The 25,717-nt window shown below is 32.3% G+C and overlaps 4 protein-coding genes across 8 annotated transcripts; 2 read left to right on the top strand and 2 right to left on the bottom strand.

Moving 5' to 3' along the window:
• Nucleotides 1-11,060: 11,060 nt before the first annotated feature.
• LOC9326829 (protein SMG7L) lies at nt 11,061-14,972 on the top strand. 5 transcript variants are annotated; one of them, XM_021012571.1, is made up of 6 exons: nt 11,061-11,296; nt 11,697-11,801; nt 11,883-12,383; nt 12,455-12,577; nt 12,666-12,847; nt 12,970-14,972. In XM_021012571.1, the coding sequence occupies exons 2-6, from the start codon at nt 11,751-11,753 to the stop codon at nt 14,786-14,788; spliced, it is 2,676 nt and encodes an 891-aa protein (XP_020868230.1). In that variant the 5' UTR covers nt 11,061-11,296; nt 11,697-11,750; the 3' UTR covers nt 14,789-14,972. The 5 variants fall into 5 exon arrangements, with proteins under 5 accessions (XP_020868230.1, XP_020868229.1, XP_020868227.1 ...); XM_021012570.1 differs by having other exon boundaries at nt 11,061-11,306; XM_021012568.1 differs by having other exon boundaries at nt 11,061-11,431.
• LOC110224881 lies at nt 11,220-11,504 on the bottom strand. The gene is given in 3 exon segments (XM_021012572.1): nt 11,220-11,272; nt 11,275-11,467; nt 11,469-11,504. Coding segments are annotated over 3 exon segments (282 nt in total).
• A 56-nt stretch (nt 14,973-15,028) lies between the features above and the next one.
• On the bottom strand, nt 15,029-16,127 carry LOC9329576. Its single transcript, XM_002890720.2, has 3 exons — nt 15,992-16,127; nt 15,761-15,918; nt 15,029-15,485 (listed from the first exon to the last, which is right to left on the bottom strand). Exons 1-3 carry the CDS (start codon nt 16,067-16,069, stop codon nt 15,404-15,406), a joined length of 318 nt encoding a protein of 105 aa, XP_002890766.1. The 5' UTR covers nt 16,070-16,127; the 3' UTR covers nt 15,029-15,403.
• Nucleotides 16,128-19,290: 3,163 nt separating this feature from the next.
• LOC9329575 lies at nt 19,291-23,188 on the top strand. Its single transcript, XM_021013551.1, has 9 exons — nt 19,291-19,978; nt 20,284-20,535; nt 20,690-20,903; nt 20,992-21,101; nt 21,199-21,398; nt 21,756-21,859; nt 22,159-22,346; nt 22,435-22,634; nt 22,732-23,188. The coding sequence occupies exons 1-9, from the start codon at nt 19,726-19,728 to the stop codon at nt 22,957-22,959; spliced, it is 1,749 nt and encodes a 582-aa protein (XP_020869210.1). The 5' UTR covers nt 19,291-19,725; the 3' UTR covers nt 22,960-23,188.
• Nucleotides 23,189-25,717: the final 2,529 nt, after the last annotated feature.

Genomic DNA, 25,717 nt, shown 5'->3' with positions numbered 1-25,717 from the left:
TTTTTTTTTTCACATCGCCTTATACAAATCTTTGTTTATTTATATACTAAAAATAAATGGTGAATAAGTTAAACGACTATTAGTTTCTTAAAGTTGTAAAAAAGTCTTTGTATATTGGTGTGTTAATTTACATCGATTAGGATGGATATGAATAGAATATTAGTTAACAGTTATTAATCAATATTCAATCATATAGTTGAAACAAATTCTGCAAGATATTTATAAATATATCTTTCTTTATATGTAAAATAAACAATTTTTTTTATTCGATGATATTCCTATTCCATAACACTATACTTATATATATATATATATATATATATATATAAGAACTTAGGACCACATTTTTAATCTTATTTTAGTTATGTACCAAGCCGGACCATCAACTGATTGTCAATTAGTTTTTAAGTTGATTTTTTTATTTTTTTATATAAAAATCAGATTATTGGTCTAAAATAGTAGGAGAAATAGAGAATGATGAGGATTTAAGAATAATGATGTAGATTTAAAGTTAAATTCGATTCGAAATAGACTAGACAATTCACCGGAAAAAATGATGGAAAATGCTAATATATAAATAAGAGAGATGAACCAATATATAAATGATATATCTCAATATATTTATTATCAGTTAGTTTAAAATTATAAGTACATAATCTATCAAAAAAACATTTCATTCAAACCATTTATAATCTCATTTACAAACTCCATTATTGAATGTACAATGCGATGTGGTACTCCATAAAATGCCAGGAAGGACAAAGACGAGAGCTGCAGTTAGTAGATAGTGTAAGATGTCGGTCAATAAATTTCGTAAAAAAAATATTTTCATAATGATAACAATGATAAGAACATAAAGAGGTGCCAAAAAATGAGAGAAATGGGTCAAATCACGTAGTGAGCAACTACTACAACGTTCGTTGCCCGCGTTTAATTGGTTCAAATGTCTATTGTCATTAAGAACTTAATCATACAATCTATATATAACAATATTTGAGAAGTGTTTTTGCTGACGTGTCGGACTCTCGGCTCTTGTTGAGTCATTGATTTTACGTAATTACTTAATTACCCTTAATGAAATCTAATTAATTTTGGAAAATTAAATTGAATTTCGGAATTAACCAGGAAAAAATAATTTTGGAAACAATAAACATGATAATTAACCAAAAAAATAAAAAAGGAACAACAAAGTACCAGTTAGGAAGCTTTAATTGAATTCATCGTGTTCTTCGTCGTGTGAATATAATTCTTCTAAACGAAGGCAAAACTTGAAATCCTAACATAAAGCATATATTCATAGCAATAACAGAGATCTAATAATTTAGTGATAGAATTTCACCTGTTGATCTGTCGAAGCAGAATAGTCAAGCTTCTCATAGTATATTGCCCATGTTATGTCTTTAAGACGTCAATACTATCCTGCACCATATAATTCTAACCAATGAAAAGAACAAATATTTATTACCTTGGATACAGAGTTGACGAAGAAACTTTGGATAAAAACTCGACGAAGAAACTTGTAAGTGTTAATGTATGATGAAGCTTCCATGAACGTGAATTCGTGATCATAATGAAGAAACGTGTGAATGGAGACGGTTGATGGATTTTTTTTTTTTTTCTTTTTTTTTTTTTTTCTTTTTTACCTTTTGTGTAAACAGATCTGTTTCATAATTTATCGGAAAAGGAATTATACCAAAAAAAAAAACGGAAAAGGAAAATATTTATTATAATATTGATATATTTAAGATGATAATGTCAAATATCCGAAAATTATTAATCGGAGCATTAATATAAACATAAAAGAATACTATTCTAACCTTACTCAAATTAATAAGATTTAGATATCCGAAATTAATCGTAAACGGCTATTAATTGTTAAACTAATTAAAATAAAGATCAAACGTACCGGAATAGATGAAATTTTTGGTATGATCGTCGTGTTCGTCGTCGTTTCAATCTAAATATTTGGAAAAAAAAACGAACAAAAATAATAATATGTAGATCAATGAAAGAGAACCCACCAATTTAGAAACGGTTATCACGCCATCGTATTGTTCGTCGGATGATTATAAGTCTCTAATCCGGAGATTGACTTGAACCCTGACAAAAACATATATTCATAGCATAGAATCGTAAATAGAAGGTAGAAGACCACCTATTAATCGGTTGTAACCTTGTGCAAACTCGATTTAATTTTGACGAATGAAATGTTGGTGTGGTGTCAAAACTTTCTTGGGGAGACTCGAAGATGAGAGAGCTGAAGTCAGAGATAGGCAGAGAGGTTTACATGTGAATTAAGGTATGGAGTACTAACGTGAACATGAACGTGAACGGCGGTGATTTTTGCACATAATAGCAATTAGATCGAGTTTTGGAAAAAAATATGGATCAGCGTGACATGACGCATATGGATACCATGCATGTCTATCTATTGTAAATCAAAAATTATATTATTGTTCCGCCTTATTTTTGAAACAGAAAGGAATTTTCCCTTAAATTTTAATATATTTTATAAGATAGTATCAGATATAGTAGTAAATCTAAAATAGTTGTTATTATTCCATATTTTTACGGAAAAAAGTAAATATTATTTTAAATAAACATGGATAACAATGACTAAATGGCAGTTTTACAAATATTTATTATTATGATAGTGATTTGCTTATTAAAATATGTAAATTTTCTTTTCTTTTTTTGTATTTATCGTCGAAAAATTTAGAAACCCTAAATCATGCACCGCCTCCTATTCAATATAAATACCTTGCTCATGGTATTCAATTTCAGATCATAACTAACCCTTGTTTTTTTGTTCTTTTTTTTCAAACTTTTTTTTGCTTCTACCTAATTTTAATTTTTCTTTTTATTTTAGGGTGGATGTATGGAGGGGACGATGTGAACTGGTGTATGGAAAATTTGGACCTAATTCAATGAAAAACAGGTGATCTTATAGTTTATATGTACAAATTTGATTTTTTTTTTTTTTTTTGTATTTATGGTTTCACTATTTTCACCACTAATCAATTTTTATAATCAAAAAGTTTGGTTTCAACTTTTGAGAAGGTAATCATCGATGGTTTGGTATGTTTCTTTTTGTTGTAAAAAGATGAGGTACCTCCCGATTTTGTTGAGGTACATGTTCTTATTATTTTCAAATATGTCTTTTTTTGCAGAAGAAACACTCAACTTTTGATAACACAGTTGCCACAAAGTCAGAAAGATTACTTATTTCAGGGATGAATCTTCAGAGGAGGCTAATTTTTGTCGTTAATACAATTTAAGTATTCCTCTCTTTAGATTAGGGATAACAAACTTGGCTGTTAAATTCAGGAATTACTCTTCGTTGCGAATCTCTCTCCCCAAACTAAAATATTACATATATGGAAGTAGTAACTTAAAGTTTTTGGTATCGAGGTCATTCTAAGGCACTGAGATTCGGACTTTGGTATGTATAGGATTCGTTTTCCATGCACTAAGATTTAATTATTGTTTAATTTATTGGTTTTTAGGTTTCTTTCCATGCTCTGATGCGTTTTCGGGTGTGCCAATGGAAGCTTGCATCACTCTTTACTCCAAGCGTAAGTATGCTCTGCATTAGCTTTTTCTGTTCCATTGGTTATTATGGGTTTTGACTTTTGAGAAATATACAACAATTTAAAACCAGGTTTTGTTGTTGATTGGTTCGGTTTGTATACCATATTTTGCTAAATACATATGACCATAAATAAGACCAAAGGAGCTGGGTTAGCTCCTTTGCCAGCTAGGTTAACTTCGTCTCCTCCCCGTCTTGCGGATTTCCGTTATTCAACGGGTATATTTGAGAAGTATACGGTACTAAAACCACAACCATTGATCTTAGCTTGATCGGTTCTTCCCTAGGATTTATACATAAAAGTAAATTGTTTTGTTTAATAATTTTCCATTACATGAACTTTCGAGACAACAAGTGGACAGGAGTGTAATGTCATCAAAAGTCAAATCAAACACTGTGAGGAACATAATAGACAACGTTGGCTTCTTTCGCAGCTGCTCAACGTTGTCTCTCCCGATGGTCCCAACACTCTCTTCTTCTTTTTTTGTCAACATTCAAACGTTGTTTAAAATAAATAAAAATGTTTAACCTTAATCATCTTTCTAGATCTTTAAATGCCTAAAACTTCAACTTAATCAGTCAGCAATCCGTCACGTTAATGATTTTGAAAGGAAGACTTTTGTTTTGTTTCGGTTAGTTTTGTTTGTTTAGTATTTTAATCACAAGATAACTCTAATTTCCCATTAGAGTTGTGTTAATTGTGTTGATTATGATTTGGCGTTCCAATTCTGATATTATTTTTATGTTGTAAATCTTAAACTGTTACGTTATTGTTCTATCTTCCTATGTGAGAAAAAAGTAAAATGTTTTAAAATTTTGACATGGATAATAATATAATTGTAGATCTATAATAATTATATTATCATTTTATTTATATTTTTCAAAAAGAAATATATTTATCTTAATAGATTTAATATGATAATGTCAAATATAGTTATAAATCTAAAAGAGTTATGTTATTATTCAATCCTTTTATGAGAAAAAAGCAGATATTCTCTTAAACTTTTAAATTAACGTGGATAATAATAAATAAATGATAATTTTACTAATATGATAATGATTCGGTTTTAATCTTACCAAAAAACAAATAATGATTCTGTTTTAAAAATATATAAATTTTCTTTGTTTAGTTGTAGATATTGTCATATAAAAAATTCTTAGATCCTCCACTGCCTTAATTTTATGTAAATACCTTGCTTGATATTTAATTTTGATTTGATATCATAACTAATCCTTGCTTTTTTTTTCGGCACTAACCATTGAATTTTTTATACTGCCATTTAATTCTTGCATAAAAAATAATAATTAATAGTAGTGTTTATTATGAATGCAGGTTTGTTTTCCATAAAAACTAGATTGGATTTATGGAAGCACGTCATTGTTTCCAGTGCGAGGAAACAAATGTCGTATCACTGCTGTTGTGGCTCTTTAGTACTTTCGTTTCTGTTTATGGCTTTGCTTCGGTTGTATGGTTAGTCATCAATCATTGATCTTCTCATTGTTTGAATATTGTTGCATAGGAAAAATCTTCCTTTTTTATGAATCTTTCAAAAGTTGGGTCCATGCTATTCTCAGTGATTGATTACGTTTATTGAATATTTGTGTGCTTCCTATGCTGATATTCTAATTCATGCTTTATTCGTCGTCTTTGATACACTCTGATTAACCATTGTGGACCTCTAGAGTCTAATTTGCAATATTAATGCAAGTCTCTTTAACTTACGGATTATGAAGAGCATCCTAAGATCGTTTAATTTGATTCAGGCTTTATGTGGCTAATGTTTGGTCTTGGATGTGAATTAGTCTATCATGTTTCTTGGAAGGTAGGAAGCAATCTTGATGTTTACCAAAATCCAATGTGCTCTTTTGTAGCTCAGTTTTGAAATATGTACTAATTATTGTAGAGGGAACCCGAAACAAAGAGACCATATGTATGATTTTATATGCGAAGAGAAGCTCCGAATTTGAAATCGTCTCCACTCCGGTGATATGTGGCCATGGTGTGAAGGAGTCTGGAGCCATGGTTATTTCAGATTCGGACATAACCGTAATTGTTAAACTAATAAAAATAAGATCAAACGTACCGGATTGATGAGAATTTTTGGTGTTCTTCGTCATGTTCTTCGTCGTATGGATCTAACAAAACAAAAAAAATATATATACCCCAGAATTTTTTTTTGTTTGTTAATAGAGAGAACCCACCAATTTTGTAGCGTTGATTGTGACATCGAATTGTTTGTCGGATGAATATAAGTCTCTAATCCGGAGACTGAAGTTGAACCCTAACAAAAACATATATTCATAGCATAAAATTCATAAATAAAAGGTAGAGCATCACATAGCTTTTTCTTCAAAGCCAACACATCTCTCTTTGTAGCCGAATTACTCTCCAGTTTGGTATATACTCAAATTTTCCAATGACTTCCTTCTCGAACCTGGAGCGTTTTTTCTTTGCCGGATATTTTTAGGATATGGCTCTTATGTATCTCTTGTGAGTCACTTGATATGTTGTTTAGGTAAAACTTTTGGTTTGAAAGAGAATGATCTACGACAAGCATAATCGGTTATTTGTTATATATGTGGCCATGTTCATATTGCTTTCTCCACAAGCAATTTTCCAGTTTTGTAGCATTCGATATTTAAATTTAAAAGCTTCAATACGTTGTATACATGTGTATGTATGTACATATATGAATTATTCTCAGTTGCACATAGTGGTTTCTAATGGATAGATACTTGCTCTCTGTAACCCTCTCATTTTTAGTACCTATCTTCAGTGTTTACTTTGCTAAGAGCTTTTTGATAGGCATACATCTTTGCAATCTCAGATCAATATACTACAAATACATATACGATACAGTTAAGAAAATGATATTTCTCTTACAACTTTTTATATGGTTTTTATAAACAAGAGATCAACTGAAGGGTTACGCAGCGACCAATGGCGAAGGTAGAGACAAAGATACTACAATAGGGACGATAAATATGACACGATATATACAAAGGAGATGCCTGTTTCTATACCATTGAAATTTTACGTACATAACTACTTCAAAGAGCAAGATGACTTACTTGATAGGTAAGAGATATGGTAAGAGATTATATTTTTCAATTATTTGTTTCCAACTACGAAAAACTCCAGTGATATACAATCTAAAAGCATGAATATGTCATAAAATCAAGAATACAACAAAAACCAGGAAGATGGGCCCAAATTAAAGTCCGAAACTGGACGTGGGGAACCCACGGACAGTGGCAGTCGGAGCGTTACAAATATGAAAGAAACGAGGAAGCGTGAATATGTCATAAAACCAAGAGTACTACAAAACCAAGAAGATGTGCTCAAAGAACGAAACTGGACGTGGGAACCCACAGACAGTGGCGGTCGTGGCATTACAAATATGAAAGAAACGAGTAAGCATGAATATGTCATAAAATCAAGAGTACGACAAAACAAAGAAGATGGGCCTAAAGACCGAAACTGGACGTGGGGAGCCCACGGACAGTGGCGGTCGGGGCGTTGCTAATATGAAAGAAACGAGTAAGCATGAATATGTCATAAAATCAAGAGTACGACAAAACAAAGAAGATGGGCCTAAAGACCGAGACTGGACGTGGGAACCCATGGACAGTGGCGGTCGGGGCGTTGCTAATATATTGTTGGTTTAAATATATAGATTTTTTATATTTAATTCTATTATATATATCAAGATATAAACACTAATAATTGTTTGTGATTCAAAAACACTATTAATTGTTGATTACTAATAATATATATCAAAAGTTATAGCGTTTTACCATAATTCTATATTAATGTCGTTATAAAAATTAGACTCTTGACAAAATTAATTCAATAAATATCCCTAACTTGATAACCCTAAATATTAATTATTAATTCTGGTCTTAATCAACATACAACCCCGCGCTGGGCGCGGGGACCTCCCCTAGTTATTCTATAATTAGATATAGAAAAAGTCAATACCAAAACCACTATTCTAGTCTCGTACTTATCGTCGCAAATCGCAATCATTTAGTATAAAGTATAATTGTATAAACAGTCTTGAAGAAGAGATTACATATTATAACGCAAATACAGTTTCCAACTGCCGTTTTGAAATGTCTTTTTGATAGTGTCGAAGGCTTACTTCGTAGTTTATACATAGACACCATCACGGGATGCTTTTGAATATAATTCCCAAAAATAACGTTTTTTATATAAGAAAGTCAGTAAAACATAACGCATGTGTATCTATCATCAAATATCGACATCAATCATCAAAGATATTTTCTCTCTTCAGTTATTTATTTTAAATGATAAATATGAAGAAATTTGTGTTGGTAAATTTCCATTCAATTACGTGCATTGTTTGTCTTTGTTTTTAATACGAATGGGTCCATCCATAACCAAAAAGACAAGTCATCTTTTGAGGTGATGTCAAGTGACACAAAATTGTAGCTAATCTGTGATTTGTGGGAATATCAATTTCTTAATTAAACTAGTTTTATTTAAAATTGTGACTATGGTGCAGATTGCTTGGAACTTTTGAACTTCTACCATCTTTTTAACTATACCCAGTAGTTTTGATTATCATATATGTGACGTATGGAAAAAAGGCTTTTTCATATTTCAACTATAGAGGTAGGTTCGATTCATACATCAAGTATAGCACCGTGCTAATACATACCTCAACAAAACATTAATTAAAATTGACTATCCAAACTTAAGAATTCGTGCACAATCATATATCTATTATCACAGTGGCAAAAAACTATTATGTTTTGATGATGTGGACGCCACGTATGCAACCACGTGGATGCCATGTCATATTTTTATTTGTTAACAAACAGTTTGTTTTTCTTTCAATTTCAATTTATCTGTTAAGTTTTGCATAAAAATTTACCCATAATATATATATATATATATATAATATAATATCTCTCCGATGGATTTTCCGAAACACCTATACTCTCTCTCTGCTTTTTTTCCGTGAAACCTCACAAAAACCCAATATTATATTTATTGAACTAGTGATTTATAAAAGTACTTTATAATTCACAAAATATTTTAACCATTGAATTTTTTATGATTTTAACAGATTTTAGATTATTTACTTAGTTAAAAATACAAAGATCCAAATGGCATGATTTTAAGTGAGATTTAAAAAAAATCATAATAAATTTCCAAATTCATTAAAATTCAAATTTATTTAAAATATAGGATTGCATGTTATATCAAAGAATCCATCGAAGAGAGATATTATTTATATGTATATGTATAAATATTTATGCAAAACTTAACAAAAAAATTCAAATTAAAAAATTTTGTTTTTTAACAATATGACGTGGCATCCACGTCACTGTACACATGGTGTCCATATAAAATATTTAATAGTTTATTGCCACTGTGGCGGCATATGTATGATTTTGCACAAATTCATAAGTTTGAGATGTAAATTTTAATTAGTGCTTTGTTGTGGTATGAATTTGCACGGTGATATACATAATGTATGAATCGAACATACCTCTATAGTTGAGGTATGAAAAAGCCTTTATTCCCGTGAGGATATCAATTAACACACATTAAAAAAAAAAAATTGTTGTGGAAATCTTTCCAGCTATTCATGTGAGTTATGGAATCCATCAATCTATAAAAAAATTATGGGCCACAATATATATACAAAGCGTATGTGTTTGAACCAGAGTCTATTCGCAATAAATGTTTTGTTTCAGTTTATTGCATGGATAAAATCGATTTTGAAAGTTGGAAGGCCATGGTGCATGGATAAAATTTGTAGAACCAGATAATTTATAAATTTAACACTTTTTTTTAATAAAGAATAAAGTTAAAACTTGAATTTCATACTATTTGTATATATAAAACACTTGCGTAATTAAGATATACTTATTTACGATTTTTTCCACATCAATTCTACAAATGCCCTTCAACATATTTCTGTTTTGTTTTTATAACTTTTTTGGGTCTTCGAACAAACTGTTTTTTAAGATTAGGTTCAGTCGTTGATAAAATTATTTATTTTTCAATCGCAATATATTCAAATTCTGGTCAAACAAAATTTTCTTTTACTATCGAGTCTGACAAATTCAACGGGTGTTTTATTTTTAAAGCTCACTATAAAGCTATAGTGATGGTTTTATAAATTTTATTACATAAATTAATTCGCATATGATTACTATATCCCTAAAGTCATAACATAGTTAGGATAAGGAAGATTTAGCTTAAACGTCAAGGAATATTTAAAAGTGGTTAACTTTTGTTTCCTCTAAACTCCTTTTTAAACAGGGTTATATGCATTACAATAGTCTAATTTTAGAGCATTTGTAAAAAATAATGTGGTAGCAAAATTTTAGATAAGTATATATTAATTATACGAATGTTTTATACGAATAGTATGAAATTAAATTGTATTTACAAAATTCAGTTGATAACACACTATTTTATATGGTATCACGAATAGAAATACACCCCAAATTATGCTTCACTTATTTATTATTTGTTATACTTTTTTTTTTTTTTTTTTAATCTTTACATATATTTGAACATTCAAAATTATGGTATCACGAATAAAAATACACCCAAAATTATGCTTCACTTATTTATTATTTGTTATACTTTTTTTTTTTTTTTTATCTTTACATATATTTGAACATTCAAAATTATGGTATCACGAATAAAAATACACCCAAAATTATGCTTCACTTATTTTATTATTTTGTTATATATATATATATATATATATTTTTTATCTTTATATATATTTGAACATTCACAACGAACGAACTTAACTCCATTCAATATTTGAAAATATAACAAATGATTCAATGAACAACTTCGCATGAACTAGTTTTACACTACAAAAATCCACTATGAACTACGCTAGAGATCTCTTATATGATTATCTCTAGTTATCCGCATAATTTGCATTTTCGGAAACTCAGCCAAAAAAAATTATATCTTTGTTCAACAACTCAGCCAAACAAAATTAATTAATTTTTGTCGATCTTTTTTTTTTTGGGTCAAATTTCAACCACATGTTGAAATGGACTCCATAACGGTGGACCTTATGCATATTCTAGAAGGCCCATGTCCATGTTCTTGAAGATTCTCCTTATGACGGCCTATATTGTACTTAGTGGGCTTTTGGGCTTTAGGGTTTACTAGCCCAATGGGGATTTGTCTCCCCTCATCATGTATATATATGTATCGAAATCTCATTCATTAATCAATAGAACAACACAGTTTACAACAATTATCTCTAGTTATCCGCATAATTTGCATTTTCGGAAACTCAGCCAAAAAAAATTATATCTTTGTTCAACAACTCAGCCAAACAAAATTAATTAATTTTTGTCGATCTTTTTTTTTTTGGGTCAAATTTCAATTTGAATTTTTGTTAATCATTTAGTTGAATCCTTGAGCAAACTTAAGGAGAAAAATTAAAAAATTAATTTAGAGGAGAAACAAATCAATAGTTGAGCGCACTTAGGAGAAGAAGAAGTGAGAGAATGGATTAGATATGTATCCACCTCTGCATCTCCATTTCTCCATCATCAACATCATCATCATTAATTCATCAACATCATCATCAGCTACCTTTTTAATTTGTCCGTTTCACAACTGAGCAATCTCTCTCTTCCATGTGACACACTTTGCTTGGCTTCTTCTTTCCCTTTGTTGTTCCAATCTCCGTACGTCAAGGTTTCTTCTGGAAAAGTCTCTCTTCCTCTTTGTCTTTTCGTTTTCCGTCTAAAGAAAGATTCAACTCTCTCCTCCGATTTTCTTCTTCCCCTCTCTACTCTGCTTCTCTGATTGTGATATCTCTTGTGGGTTGTTCTTCTTTCTCTGTTTTTTTTTCCATTTTATGCTTCTGTCTCTGTACTTCTTGAATTTCATCATCTGGGTTTCATTGTTTTCACCCAAAGCTTGTGACTTTGATACTATATTCAGTTTTCTTGTAGACCAAGCATTATGCTTTGTGTCTGGTCCTGAATCTTTGCTTTTGCCATCAATGAAATGCTCATCTTCCTCTTTTTTCTACTGTTTATGAGAAAATTCTGAATCTTTGTTAGTTTTTCCAATGTTTCTCAGGCTGCTTTTGTGCTCTGTCTTCAAATTTCGAACACTTGCCTGATTCCAAACATCATGGAAGCTAATTCAGCTGATCAGAAACAAAAACCTAACTTTCTTGTTGAGGTAAAGCTTGTTGCTTTTGCTTAAAGAATCTTACTGTTTTTGTATATGAACACACAAATTGAATCATTTTATTATTCTCAGGTTAACAACATTGAGAAACAGCTATGGACATTAATCCATTCAAAGGGTATATTGCATCCCGATGTTTCTGAACTATACGTGAAAGCTGGTTCGACATACGAGCAAATCTTTAAAAGCAATCTTCAACACGAAGAGCTTCAAGAAGTAGAGTTCTGTCTCTGGAAACTCCACTATAAACACATCGATGAGTTTCGTAAAGGCCTTAAAACAGATGATCCTATCAAGCATATGAAAGCATTCAAGTTGTTTCTTTCAAAAGCGGCCGAGTTTTACCAGACTCTGATTTCCAAAGTCAGAGGATATTACCACAGACTCTCCGAGGAATCTGGAGAGCAAAAAAGCAGATTCTTATGCCATCGTTTCTACATTTGTCTTGGAGATCTTCAAAGGTATCAAGAACAATATCTGAAAACACATGAGCATCCTAATTGGTCAACTGCAGCTACTTACTATCTTGAAGCTGCAAAATCTTGGCCTGATAGTGGAAATCCTCATAACCAGGTAACTAATTCTTCTTCCTTTACTTTTTTTGTCACTTCCCATTTCTGAGTGATTTTCTTACATTTGTGTAGCTGGCTGTATTGGCGACATATGTTGGTGATGAGTTCTTGGCTCTGTACCATTGTGTAAGAAGCTTAGCTGTGAAAGAACCTTTTCCTGGTGCTTCGAACAATCTTGTTTTGTTGTTTGAGAAGGTGACTGATCCACTGATACTTCTCTATTATCTGCAATTAGATTGTGTTTGCCTTACATTGCTTAAAATGCTTGTTTTAACTACTGCAGAACAGGTCTTCTCCTTTGAAATCTCTGTCTACTGATGCACAGTTTAACTACTTAAACCCATCGGAGAGAAATGTTTCTCTGAAGAACTGTGATTTGTCAAAAGCAAAAGGAGAACAAGCTGCCGGAATTGATTTATGGCCCCTGGTTGTTCGAACAACTAGCTTCTTTTTCCTTAAATCCAGGTCAGTTTGGACCTTGAGTAAGATTTGACTGAAGTACAACATTATCTCCTCTTTTAGCTCAAGTTCTTGATGAGCCTTTCTCCAAAACTGTTCTTCTCTTCACTTCTTCTGGTTTGTTTCAGTTTTGATGAGCTTGGTTGTGCATTTGCATCAACTATAAGAGAACTGGATGCAGCATTTGCAGCGGATGATAAAAATCTAGAAGCCATGTTGGAGTCTTATCAATTTATGGACACAGCGAGAAAGGGACCGTATAAAATGCTCCAACTTGTTGCGGTTTTCATCTTCATCTTCCATAATTTAACCGAGGTTAATGGATCAGACAACGTGAAGGAGGCAGTTAAGCTTACAAATTCAGCATTTACTATGGTGTTCATCGTCATGGGACGAGTTGTTGAGAGATGTTTGCAGACGAGTCCCTTGGATTCTTGCCCTCTCTTACCTGCTCTACTTGTATTTCTAGACTACTTACCGCTTCTGCTTGACAAGGTAGAAGAAGAAGAAGAATGCAGGTTTGATGAGAAGAGCGAGACTGCAATATCTTACTTCTTTGGCAAACTCGTTGATTTCTTGAACCAGTTAAAGGTGAAAGGCAAAAACTGCTCTGCTAAAATGTTGGTACCTATCTGGGAAGATCATGAACTGAAGTCTTTGGCTCCTCTGGCTTCCATACAAGTACTTTTGGATTTCTCAAGCCATATGGATCTAAGAGAGAGTTTTGATAGAGGGAAGGAGCTCCGTCTTCAGCGGATTATGAATTCCGCAATTGAGATCACAAGTAGGCAGAAGAAGGGTTCTCAAAAGTGGCTATTCTTTGACAAGCAACTGACTCATTTCTACACAACTTTGGGTGAATTGCAATGCAAAAAAGAGCTCTTTCATGGAAATGGAGAGGGTAGTAGCAAAAAATGTGTTACTTTAGGACCAGTTGAAATCATTCCTTGTGAGAATGAAAGATCTGTGCCTGTGGAAGAGGAAGAAGTCATTCTTCTCAAGCCGCTCGTAAGGTGTCAATCTGCTCCAATCTATTCTTCTGGCATTGCAACAAAGCCACTCAGCTCCGATAGCAAAACTTCAGGAAATCAAACAACTACATCCGATGAAAGCCTAAGACGTACCTTATCACTCATTGTGAACCATAGCTCACAGGATACTGAGTCTGAAAGTTTCAGCTTCACGCAAGGTCTTAAGGACGCGGATCCACAACATTTGCATCTAGAAGAGGGCACTGTCTCACGAAAACCTCCATCGCTGAGTGCTTGGGTGGTTGACAAGAACAAAGAGAATGGACGACTCGGTTTAAGTAAACCAAACGGGTTGGGACCTATTGATGAAACAGGTCCTGTCTCATCCTTTGATAGTCTCTCCATCAGTAACAGCGCTGAGCATCATGCGTCTTCATATTCACCTCCAACTCCGTCTGCTCCACTACTGCCTGAAGACGCTTCTTGGTTTCATAATGACGCTGGTACTAACAAAGCAGAGAGCTTCTATGACCACAGAAGAAATATGGAACTCTCTGGTTTCATGAAGCCATACACAAACCTACCAGTTGTTGGGATTTCTTCTTCTGAATGGTTACGTCGGTACAGAGAAAGTCGGAATCTTGGACAAGCTTATTCGTATCAAGCTCAGGGGACAAACGATTTGAGAAACTTTATGGCTCATGGGTCTTCCAAGGTCAGTCTTTCAGCTAGGTACGGGACACCAAACGAACAACCGATGATCTCTTCTGAAAACTCAACGTTCTACCCTCAGCTCTACATGGAAGACCATGAATCTAGAGGAGAGAAGCTCTGCAAGGGTGAACAATGCACAACAAATGCTTATGGTTTCAGTGATGATCCCGGACCGTTTCTTAGATTTTTGAGAGAGAAAGACTGGCTGAATGAGAATGGTCAGAGGTTAAGAGGACCTTCTCCTGCATATATGAACAACTAAAGATGCACGAGTGAGTGAGTTTACAAGAAACTGTCTCAAGTTGGCAAGTTGTGATAATTTGAGTTATTGTCTTGTCTCCTTGTGTTTGTTGCTCAATTTTTCACAATAATGAAAAACCATATAAAGAGAAGGTTTGATTGTTGTACATAAACAAAAAAAGAAAGGAAACTCAAAGGTTCGTATGTTTCTTAGGGAATGATTTGAGTTAGATTAGCCATTATACCACTATAAACAAGAATATGTATGGAACCATCATTTTTTACATGGGACGAACAAACTTTGTCTGGAATAGCTTCTCAGAAGCAGTTACAAATAAACGAAACCAAAATAAGAGGAACTAATGTTGGAGAATTGAGCAAATCAAATCCTGATCATGATGAAGTTTCTTGTTTCAGTTCCCTTGCTGTTTCCCCAAGCCAAAGAAAGAAAACAAAACAAGAAGAGAGAACCAAGAAAAGAGTAAAGAGAAAGCAAATGCTATGTACCACAATAGAAACAAGAAGAGTAAAGAGAGGATCTTCTTGTTGTACCAAATCAAGTCCTCCTATTTGCTTGATATATCTGTTGTTAAATGTTCTATTACACATGTGTCTGCCTCTACCAACGTGTCCATGATCATTTGGTTTTATCACTCGGTGACAAATTCAGCTCCTGCATTTGTGTCTCCACTTGTACTAAGCCAGTCTGAGCAAGAAACCTACAGAAAAAAAAAGGCATTGTAAGCATCTATCTAGTGAAAGCTAATATCCTCTGCAAGATGCATATGTTCTTGAACAAAAAGGGTCACAATAAGCTACCACAAAGATGAGATCTTTTCTAAGGAAACACAAAACTAGAGAACTGAGAACCCTTATCTAATGTCTAATTCAATTTCACAATGACCTAGGTAAATAGAACAACTCAAGGATTGATCAAGATCTAGTACGAATCAACTAATAAGCCTAAAGTTTTGGGCAAAATTTGGGGACATACCAATTGAGGAGGATAAAGAGAGTAGAGGCGATAACAATGAGAAAGCCAACATGAACAAGCAACATTGATTGGCCACTGGTGAAAGCTACAGAGAGCATGAAAGCTAGACAAAGACCCAGTAGTAGAAACGCGATTCTCAGTGTGTTCCATGTTGGACCCTGTCAACAATCACGATCCAAATTAGGGTTTTAAGTAACCAAGCATCCAATTAGAAGAGAAATTAGTACGGACATTGACGCCTGGAGCTAGAGCTCCAAGAAAAACAGCTTCCGTTGACGAAATCTGACATTTCTTCTCCTTCTTCTCCATCTTCCTTCTTCTTCTTCTTCTGCGACGAATCTGGTTTTTTTTTTTTGGTCCGAGGAAAATAGTACTGTATCAATTAAAACCGATTATGTAAACCGGTATATTCCGGTTTCGGTAATTGCAAGTGTTGACTATTATTATCAAAATTTTGATGTCGAAATGTCAATCCCATGTTTATATCGTTGACCATTGACTTTTACGACATACTCACCTAATACGCAAATACAGATCAGAATAAGCTATGCACGTACGTACACATCAAACCTGTTCTGATAACGTGCTAAACCTACATAGAACGATTTTGAAACGAGACGAAATTAAAAAACCTACAAGTAGAAGCAATATAGTGTCATGTTTGATTCCGCTTGAAACTCTTTTATTACTAGTGGATCAATCGATCGAATATGGTGTCACATTTTACTTTCATAAAAAATGTCATGTGAACAAAAAATACTAACAAATGTCTTAAAGACTATCATTTCCTAACCGCAACCACCTAAAAAACTTAATTATACATGAAAACATCTTGGAACGTTTCTCGACGAACTGATTGACGTGATGGATAATGCTAGCCAGTAAATACTTGGATAATTTTAAGAGATTTTTTCTTAGTTATACTTTTCAGAACACAAGGCACGATCTTTGGCTCTGTATATGGATTTGTAGCTCACTTTGCCCAATTATATCCGTTTACCTAATCGTATTTAATAGTTCTAAAGTCTAAATCCTTTTCTTTCTATATGTTAGTTTATTTTATTTTTTTCTTTGATAATTTGTATCTGTTATAATATATCTAATCTTATTATATAAAGTATGGTTTTCAAAGTTAATAATTCATAGGATCGTGACACGTGGCAAATCTATCGATCTTAGATTTTGACACGTATAAAACAAAAATTTATTTTTTAAAATAGAAAAAATAAAATAATTGTAAGTAATTATATATTTAAATAATTTTAAAATTATAAAAGATAATTACAAGGATAATTATAAATAATTAAGATTTCTATAAAAATTTTTTTTAAAAATGTCCAAAGATAATAATAAGGAAATTATATCGTTTTATATTTAAAATATATATTTTAATTAATTAAGAAAAAAATCAGGCAAATTTATTAAAAAGGAAACATACGTTATTATGTAACTAATATGATATATTTTTGTTTCTCAAAGTTAGTAATTAATAGTATCATGAACCGTTATCAGTCAAAATTTTTATCATGTGTCATGATTTAATTTAAAATTTTATATTATTTATCTCAATTTCCTTTCTAATTTTTATCATGTGTGATGAATTAATTAAATTAATCCTCATATTATTTGTTTGAGTTAATTTTTTCAATTAGAAATATGAGAGATCAATTTTTTTTTCCTTTTTGTAATATTTTTTACTTAACTGTGTTTCTTGTTTGTCTTCAATTATGATTGTAGTATTGTGAGATTGTCATGATTTAAATTACAAATTTACATTATTTATATCAATTTATTTTCTAATTAGAAATATGTGAAGACTTTAAGTAAAGTTTTATATTGTTTATTTGAAATTCTTGAATATGTAAGAACCATATATGCTTCTTCTTTGTTTTTGATATTTTGAATTTAATTATACTACTTCAAAATTGTTTTTAGAAATTTCTATGTTCATATTTAAATTATATAAGATGCATATATCATTGTGCTTCTAATTTTTTGAATTTATCATTTTTTATTGATTGATCATAAAGTCACTGAAATCGAGTATATAGGAATCGATCCCGCAACGTTAGCTTGGAAGGCTAAAGGATTTAGTCGATTTATCATCTTTATATTTTTAACGTGTCTAATTCAAACCACTTTGATTTTATTCGCCAATTTTATGATGAATATTTTTAATTTTAGTTCTTCATATAAGTATACCATGAGTTATTGTTATGTAATATTTCTTTCATTCGAAATAATTTTGAATTAATAATTTTAGTGGTTAAAGAAACAATGCAACAGTGAAAAAGTAAATAGTTTTTTTTTTTACTTTTAAAAGAAAAATTTCACTTACAACGTGGTTAATTAATTTTTCGTTAAATTTAATTTGAAATTTTACAAAATTAAACCCGTCTATCTAGTGTTTTATATAAGATGAGATTCATTTTCCCATTTTGTTATAAAAAGTAAAGCTTTAATTAAGTTACGATGCAGTATGTAATGATCTATACAAGAGAAATAATTAGCAAAATGTCAGAAAAAAGAAGAGAGATATATACTCACGTATGTTTTAATATTGTAATTGAATATTTTTTTAGTTTTCATATTTTTAAAGAATACATTACCTTTTTTTACCAAACATCTGTAGATCCATTCATATAGAAATTTTCCATAATGAAAAGTACAATTTTATATTTTAAATAAAACTTTATGTATCCTATTTAATAGTACAATTTTAGTATGCCTGTGTGGTCAATACTAAATGAAAGTACATAATGACAGATCAGAGTTACTTGAAAAAAATAACATCAATATTATTAAGAAAATATCTTTTAATGTCAAAATATAGATAAAGACTAAATTATGTGCAAGGAAATGAAGAACACATTAAAACTATAATGAAACGAATGTATTAAACCGAAGAACTAAACGATAGTAGTACTATAATTTAGAGCGACAGATACGACTAATAATGACATGATTCATAAGTGGCTGCGACGTAGTGATTAATTAAACAAATGTTTTTGTTTCATTTAATTTTAAAATCTTAGTTGTCACAAACTCTATAATGATGCTTACATGAGTGTTTGTACAAATAATAATAGCCTCTTAATTTTCTATACTTCTTAATTATATGTTAAAAGATTCCCCGCCCATCAGTAACAAATCGCCAAGTGTCCTTTGTAATAGTACAAGATGAGCTAAATTTAATTACACAGAAAAACAGAGAACAACATTTTATTTTTATAATAATCAAATGTATAATGTGCTTAAATTTCTAAATTTGTAAACTAATAGCCACTAATCAGATTTGACCCCATTTTTTTATACACATACCCACAATCCTTCTTTTTTTTTTTTTATCTTAATTTTTGTTTACAGACAATGTTTTTAATTAAGGTTTATTACATACATTAACAACCCATTAATGAATGAAGATATAAAGAAATAGACACTGACAAAAAAAAAAAAAAAAAAAAAAAAAAAAAAAGACAAATTGGATAGAAGATTTATCAAATTGCATTTTTTTAATTTTTAATAGAGAGTATTTATTCATCGTCCAATTTTGACAGTATTTTTGTTTGTTAGAGAGGCGAGAGAGTGACTTTTTTGTTGCCCATTGTTGTTAATGGCATTTGTGTGAGAGATTCATTGATTTTTGAAAATTCTGAGGAATAAAAACCCTATCTACCAATCACAAACCCTAGATTTTGATTCTTCTTCATCTGAATTTCTCTTGATCTGTGTCTCCTTCCTTGTGATTTCTCCCATTTCATTCATTGATTCTTTTTGATTCGATTCAATTCGAGCTCAATTTCGCAGATCAGAACCCAGAATCGAATTCGGGGTCACTTGAACAATATCGTTTGGTGGTAAGCTTAAACTTGTTGATCTGAATTCGAGTGAAGAAGACATCGAATTCGAGTTTGGTGGAGATTCTGATGGAGTGATGATTTAAAGGAGGAAGATAAAAGGGAACGATGACTGGATTGGGTGTTCGATCCAGTAGCTATGGTTCCTTGGAGAAGACGGGACTTAACGGCGTCGTTTTGCCTATTCAGATCACTACCACGACGACGACGACGACGCGCACCAAACCATCTAAGATGCAGAAAGATAGAGAAGGTATTGTACATTGGATCTGCAAATTCGCTGGTCGTAAGAAGGTTGGCATGTTGCTTCTCTTCTTAATCTCCGCCGTCGTCTTCCTTCGCGTCCTTTACGTCGGAAAAGGTAATCAATTTTCGACGATTTTCGGTACTCAAATGTTATAGTATTTGTGTAGCTTGTGAATTTAGTTTCTAAGTTGGGATAAGTATTGATTCAGCTGAACAATTTTAGTATGCTTGTGTGTTTTGGCTTAGAATTGATGACTTTTGTGGCCAAATGTTGTGTATAGTAGTGGTGATCGTAATGCTAAGATTTTGTAATGCAATTCATAACTTAGAGCTAGAATGTACCTGGTTAGATTTTGGTTTTAAGATATGAACAATCAGACTTGAAATGGTTGTGACTGTTCTTTTGGTTTTTGTAATTAGGTGAAGATGGTCAAGGTCCTCCGAGTCTTCATTTCAATGGCACTTCAGGCGTAAATTATTCAAATATGTTACAAACAAATGAAGAGCAAAACATGAATATTGGAAATATATCGTTTAAGGCAAAAGAAGTTATTGTGTTCCCTCCTCCTCCTCCTATGCATTTTCTTGGCTATTCGCTTCCTCAAGGTCATCCTTGTAACAGTTTCACCTTACCTCCCCCACCAGCTGACAGAAAAAGAACAGGACCACGCCGTAAGTTATTTAGTCGTGTTCTCTTTCCAATTTTCTTTTTCTTTTCTGAGATCACTACAAGATTGTTGTTGTGATGGTTAAAAAAGATCTGAGATGTACTGTTGTAGAGACGTTTTGTAAGAGTATTGGTTTGTCTTCTTGGTTTTGATTTCAGCATGCCCCGTATGTTACCTTCCAGTAGAAGAAGCAGTTGCATTGATGCCAAATGCCCCGTCATTTTCCCCTGTTCTTAAGAACTTAACGTATATATGTGAAGAACCGTTAAACAGAGAGACAGAGTTTGGAGGGTCAGATTTTGGTGGTTATCCTACATTGAAAGATAGGAATGATTCTTTTGACATTAAAGAAACAATGAGTGTACATTGTGGGTAAGTATCTTTGTGGTCTTGTTTATTTCCCTTGTCTTCTTTGTTTGTCTCATCTTTTTTGAATTTTTATTTATGATTGTTCAATCAGGTTTGTCAAAGGACCTCAACCTGGTCGAAATACAGGATTTGACATTGATGAGGCAGATCTTCTTGAAATGAAGCAGTGTCGTGGGATAGTTGTTGCTTCAGCAGTATTTGGTAGTGTTTTGCATGATCCTTTTCTGTTCTGTAGTCAATTGTTCCAGGCCCATTTTTGCGTGTTTCTAATATTAGAATCTCTCTATTATTTTTCCAGATGCTTTTGATGATGTAAAAGCCCCACAAAATATCAGTAAATATGCGGAGGAAACAGTTTGCTTCTACATTTTTGTTGATGAAGAAACTGAATCAATTTTGAAGAGAGAACGAGGCCTTGATGGCAACAAAAAAGTAGGGATATGGAGAGTTGTTGTTGTTCATAATCTCCCCTATTCTGATGGAAGGCGCAATGGAAAGGTAGATACACCTCTCTTATCTTTCGAATAAGAAATTTTATGGAAGATATTATGCATTAAGTTAGTCCAAACTGAAACATGAACTTAATGACATGCTAGATATTTCCCCTTATTATTAGTCTTTCTCCAAAAGTACTGTAGTACTACCCACACTACTGTACCAACATCCTTTTGCTTTAGATCAGGCTCGAAGTTGTTACTACTAATTGGAGAGCAAAAAGCTCTTCTTAGAAACCCAAGAAATTCAGATTTGAATTTAGAACATAGATCTCACTGGACATGGCTGATTCCAAAATGGTCAGAGTAAAGAGAGAGAATATAAATGTTATTGATATGCCGATGCCTTGTTCTCTTGTAGGTGCCCAAGCTTCTTGTCCATAGGATGTTTCCAAATGCTCGCTATTCTTTATGGATTGACGGAAAACTTGAGCTTGTCGTCGATCCATATCAAATTCTTGAAAGGTGAGGCCTATCATATTTTTTCTCGTATGAGATCAATCCCAGGAAATCTCTAGTGATATGCTGTATGTAGTGTTCCCAAACACCAAACATTCCTCTAATCATATTAGGAAGCTGCTAGTTCCACCCCTTTTTCTTCTTAGATGAATTTCTTAATCAGCTTGCTATCTGTTCTTAACATTCAAGTATGTTAAAAATATTCAATTGCTTCAAATAAGTTTGCAGTTTGAGTTTAGAAGGCCTTAGGCTTGGTGATTATGTTTCTGGGCTGCAGCAATTTAACTGACATCTCTTCTCATCAGGTTCTTGTGGAGGAAAAATGCTACTTTTGCAATTTCTAGACATTACAAACGATTTGATGTCTTGGTAGAAGCCGAAGCAAATAAAGCTGCTGGTAAATATGATAATGCTTCTATCGACTTTCAAGTGGATTTTTACAAGAATGAAGGGTTAACCCCTTATTCTGTCGCAAAGCTCCCAATCACAAGCGGTATGTTTCTTTAGCTTATTCTTTCTAAAATTCCCTTTTCAGGATCAAACACTAGTTACATAGACAACTATATGTTTGGGCTATGCAGACGTACCCGAGGGCTGTGTCATTTTAAGAGAGCATGTTCCCATAAGCAACCTCTTCACTTGTCTTTGGTTCAACGAAGTTGACCGATTCACTTCAAGAGATCAAATCAGTTTCTCAACTGTAAGAGATAAAATTGCAGCAAAAACAAACTGGACAGTAAGCATGTTCCTTGATTGTGAAAGACGCAATTTTGTAGTTCAGGTGATTTCTTCGTCTCCTGCTGACTTAGCCTAAAAGTAAAGGTTTTAAAAAGATCCTGACTTTATCATAACCTGTTTTATCGAACTCTCAAATGCAGAGATATCACCGAGCAGAACAAGAAAGATTTGCAAGGCAACGAGCTCTGGTGCCTAATTTTCCTCCACCGCCTCCACCAGTTTTAATCAGCAGCGATTTGCCTAGAAAAATGTCAAGTGGAAGAGCGGTTAGCACAACGCCGCCTAGAAGACGAGGAAGAGACAGACGCTCTGGTCAAAGGGGTCACAGGAAAGCTAATTTGCCTGTAAGATTACCAGATTCAGCATAAAGAGTTGGTTCTTCTACTTCTTCATGGTCACCCTCATCACCAACCTCACATTCCAATTTTACCACACAGTATGTCTCTTTTTTGTTTCTCTATTTGATTCTAAGGATTCAAAATCAATTTTTTAATGTATATATACACACGAACATTTTGTACTTGGATAATAAATTATAGTTTCGAATTTTGAAGTTCAAAATCTACCAAAGAGATCCGAGCTTGGTTTTGATTGTAATCCAAGTCTTCTGACAAATTATCGATTTTTTTTTGTTTTTTTGGGTCACAAAATGTAAAAGAATTTATATTGGATATTTGTACTTTAATACCTCAGTGTTCAATTTACTTCTTTAAAGAAATTAAATATTCAAAAATTGTGGTCATGTGGCTCATGTGCGTATGCTGCACCAATTATGTATGTGTTCTAGTAGACGATCTTAAATTTATGGTATTTGCTTGATTGCATTATGCATATGTCTACCACTATGTCAATTCATTAGAATTAAATTGAATGTATCTTTCTGGGCCATGATTATAAGTTCTATCATAAAGAGAAATCGACCTGTTGGTAACCAATAACGACCATTAGTTTTGGTTTTTTTTTGGTAATATTTAATAAATAATATAAATTCTCTTTTGTTATTTACTTTGTTCAAAAAATATCTAAGCGCTAGTCGAGCGGTGAAAATGCGCCTAGCGCCTAACAAAAAAATCGGAGATTACACGGGGATCAATCGGATATTAGTTTTAGGGCTATTTAATGTTTTAAAAACATATTAATCTATTATAATTAAGAAATTTATATAATATTATTTTTAAAATTGCATTAAACACATGAAAAAAAGATTTTAATCTCAAATTTATGATTTTTATACAAATTACGAATATAAGTAAGACGTTTTGAATTTTAGATTAAAAAAAAACAAAAGAGGCTAGACGCCGTGTAGGCGTGCTAGTCGGCCGCCTAGGCGGTTTAGACGGACAAAAAATCAGACCAGCGATTTTTCTTACCGATTTAGATAAAAGCACCGCGGTTCTCCTCCGATCAGCGTCTAGACGGCCGATTTCTAGAATAGAGGTATATATTATTGATACTTATTTACGTACCAATGTGTCTCACAGAACATCGGGTCAAAATTAATGTCGTCAGTGTTTTCAAGTCTGGAATAAAGTGAGCTTGGAATTCACATCAATTTGGAGAAGAAACATGTTATCCCATAAGTCACTTTTATCTTGGCTTATTATGAGCTAACACCACCATTTTGACTTGGTCTTAAAGCTATAAAATAATATAATACTTCAATCACTAAAAAGTAGAAACAAAACAACAAATATTTTAAGATAAACCGTAACAAAGTTTGTCACCAAGAGTTGTAGAAAGTAAAAGGATGATCTAGAACCACTACACTAAAGTCGCAAAAGAAAATAGATATCTAGCAAAAAAAATTAATCTGGTCTCAACAAAATACTTCTATTTCAGACCAAGAATTTCTTACATACAACGATCCAACTAAAATGTGTTCCCTCTGATACTCTCTACTTGGTGAATGATGACGAGGCCCAGATCACTCCGTTAATAAAAAAATCTATCATTTAAAACCAAAACGAATATAATTAATGAGAAAAAGTCCAAAAATCTTCAACTGTGCAAAAGTATTGAAAAATAAAATCCTCAACTTTGATTTTAGTGAAATATATAATCAATTCATTTGATTTTTCAATTAAATTGTAAATTTTTGTTTACTTATTATTTTATTCGTAAAATTGATTTTACCAAAATAGTCACGTCATTAAGTTTGACTGATAATTAACGATGTTGGGTTCCTATTGAAAATATATACTTAATAAAAGTTATTAACCCCTAAAACAAGATTTTAACGAAGACTTAACTCTGTTAAATGTATTGGACTATAAAACATAAATTGAATCACTTATTTCAAGCCAAAGACTACTAGAATTCAACAATGGAGCTAAGAAACAACTAGTTGCGAAAAGTCATAATCAAGTAGCTTAAGTCAGCATTCCATGTATTTAAGTATGGCAAATTGATTGACTAAATATTTTACAAAAGAAGACAAATGGATGCCAAAAATAAATTTCTAATCAAGTTTACTTTTCTACAACACTATCATCATCTAAAGATCAAACCAAGTATAACGATATTTCACTTAAATCTGCACGTCGGTCTTTTCTTGTAGAAATTTTGTTTTCTTGCTTTTCATACACATGACACAACAACCATCTCTTTCAACAACAAACAAAATTTAACGTAACACATTTATTTATTTTTTGTTAAAGAATTTAACGTAATTATGTATTAAGTAATTTAACGTAACACATAAGAGTGAAGAATTGTTTTTTTTTCCTATTTCAACAATTCAACTCTTTGTTTTGTCATACTTAATGTGTATAGAGCAGAAAATAGCACGTCTCTTTTTTTTATCATGATAAAGTAAAGGACCATTCTTAGTTGGAAATTAAAAGTTAAAACCCTAGTATGGGCTTGACTGGTTTAATCGCAGCGGTTGCGGTTGCGGTTGTGGGAGTTTGCGGAAGCGGACGGTTGCGGTTTCAAGCGTTTTTTAGCGTTTTGACCGACTGGTTTAGCGGTTGAAAACGGATGCGTTTGCGGAAGATTTACGACTGGTTGATCAGCGGGTACGATAGCAGTTAAACCAAAATTTACCAAATAAATTTAATATATGATTATAAAAAATTATAAAACACCAGAAACTATAGTTATGAAAAGTATAAATTTTTTAAAAAT

The sequence above is a fragment of the Arabidopsis lyrata genome (assembly GCF_000004255.2).
Source record: "Arabidopsis lyrata subsp. lyrata unplaced genomic scaffold ARALYscaffold_1, whole genome shotgun sequence".
In the NCBI taxonomy this organism is placed as follows: domain Eukaryota; kingdom Viridiplantae; phylum Streptophyta; class Magnoliopsida; order Brassicales; family Brassicaceae; genus Arabidopsis; species Arabidopsis lyrata.
The sequence above is the reverse complement of the archived record's forward strand: the minus strand, read 5'-3'. Positions and strand labels throughout refer to the sequence as shown.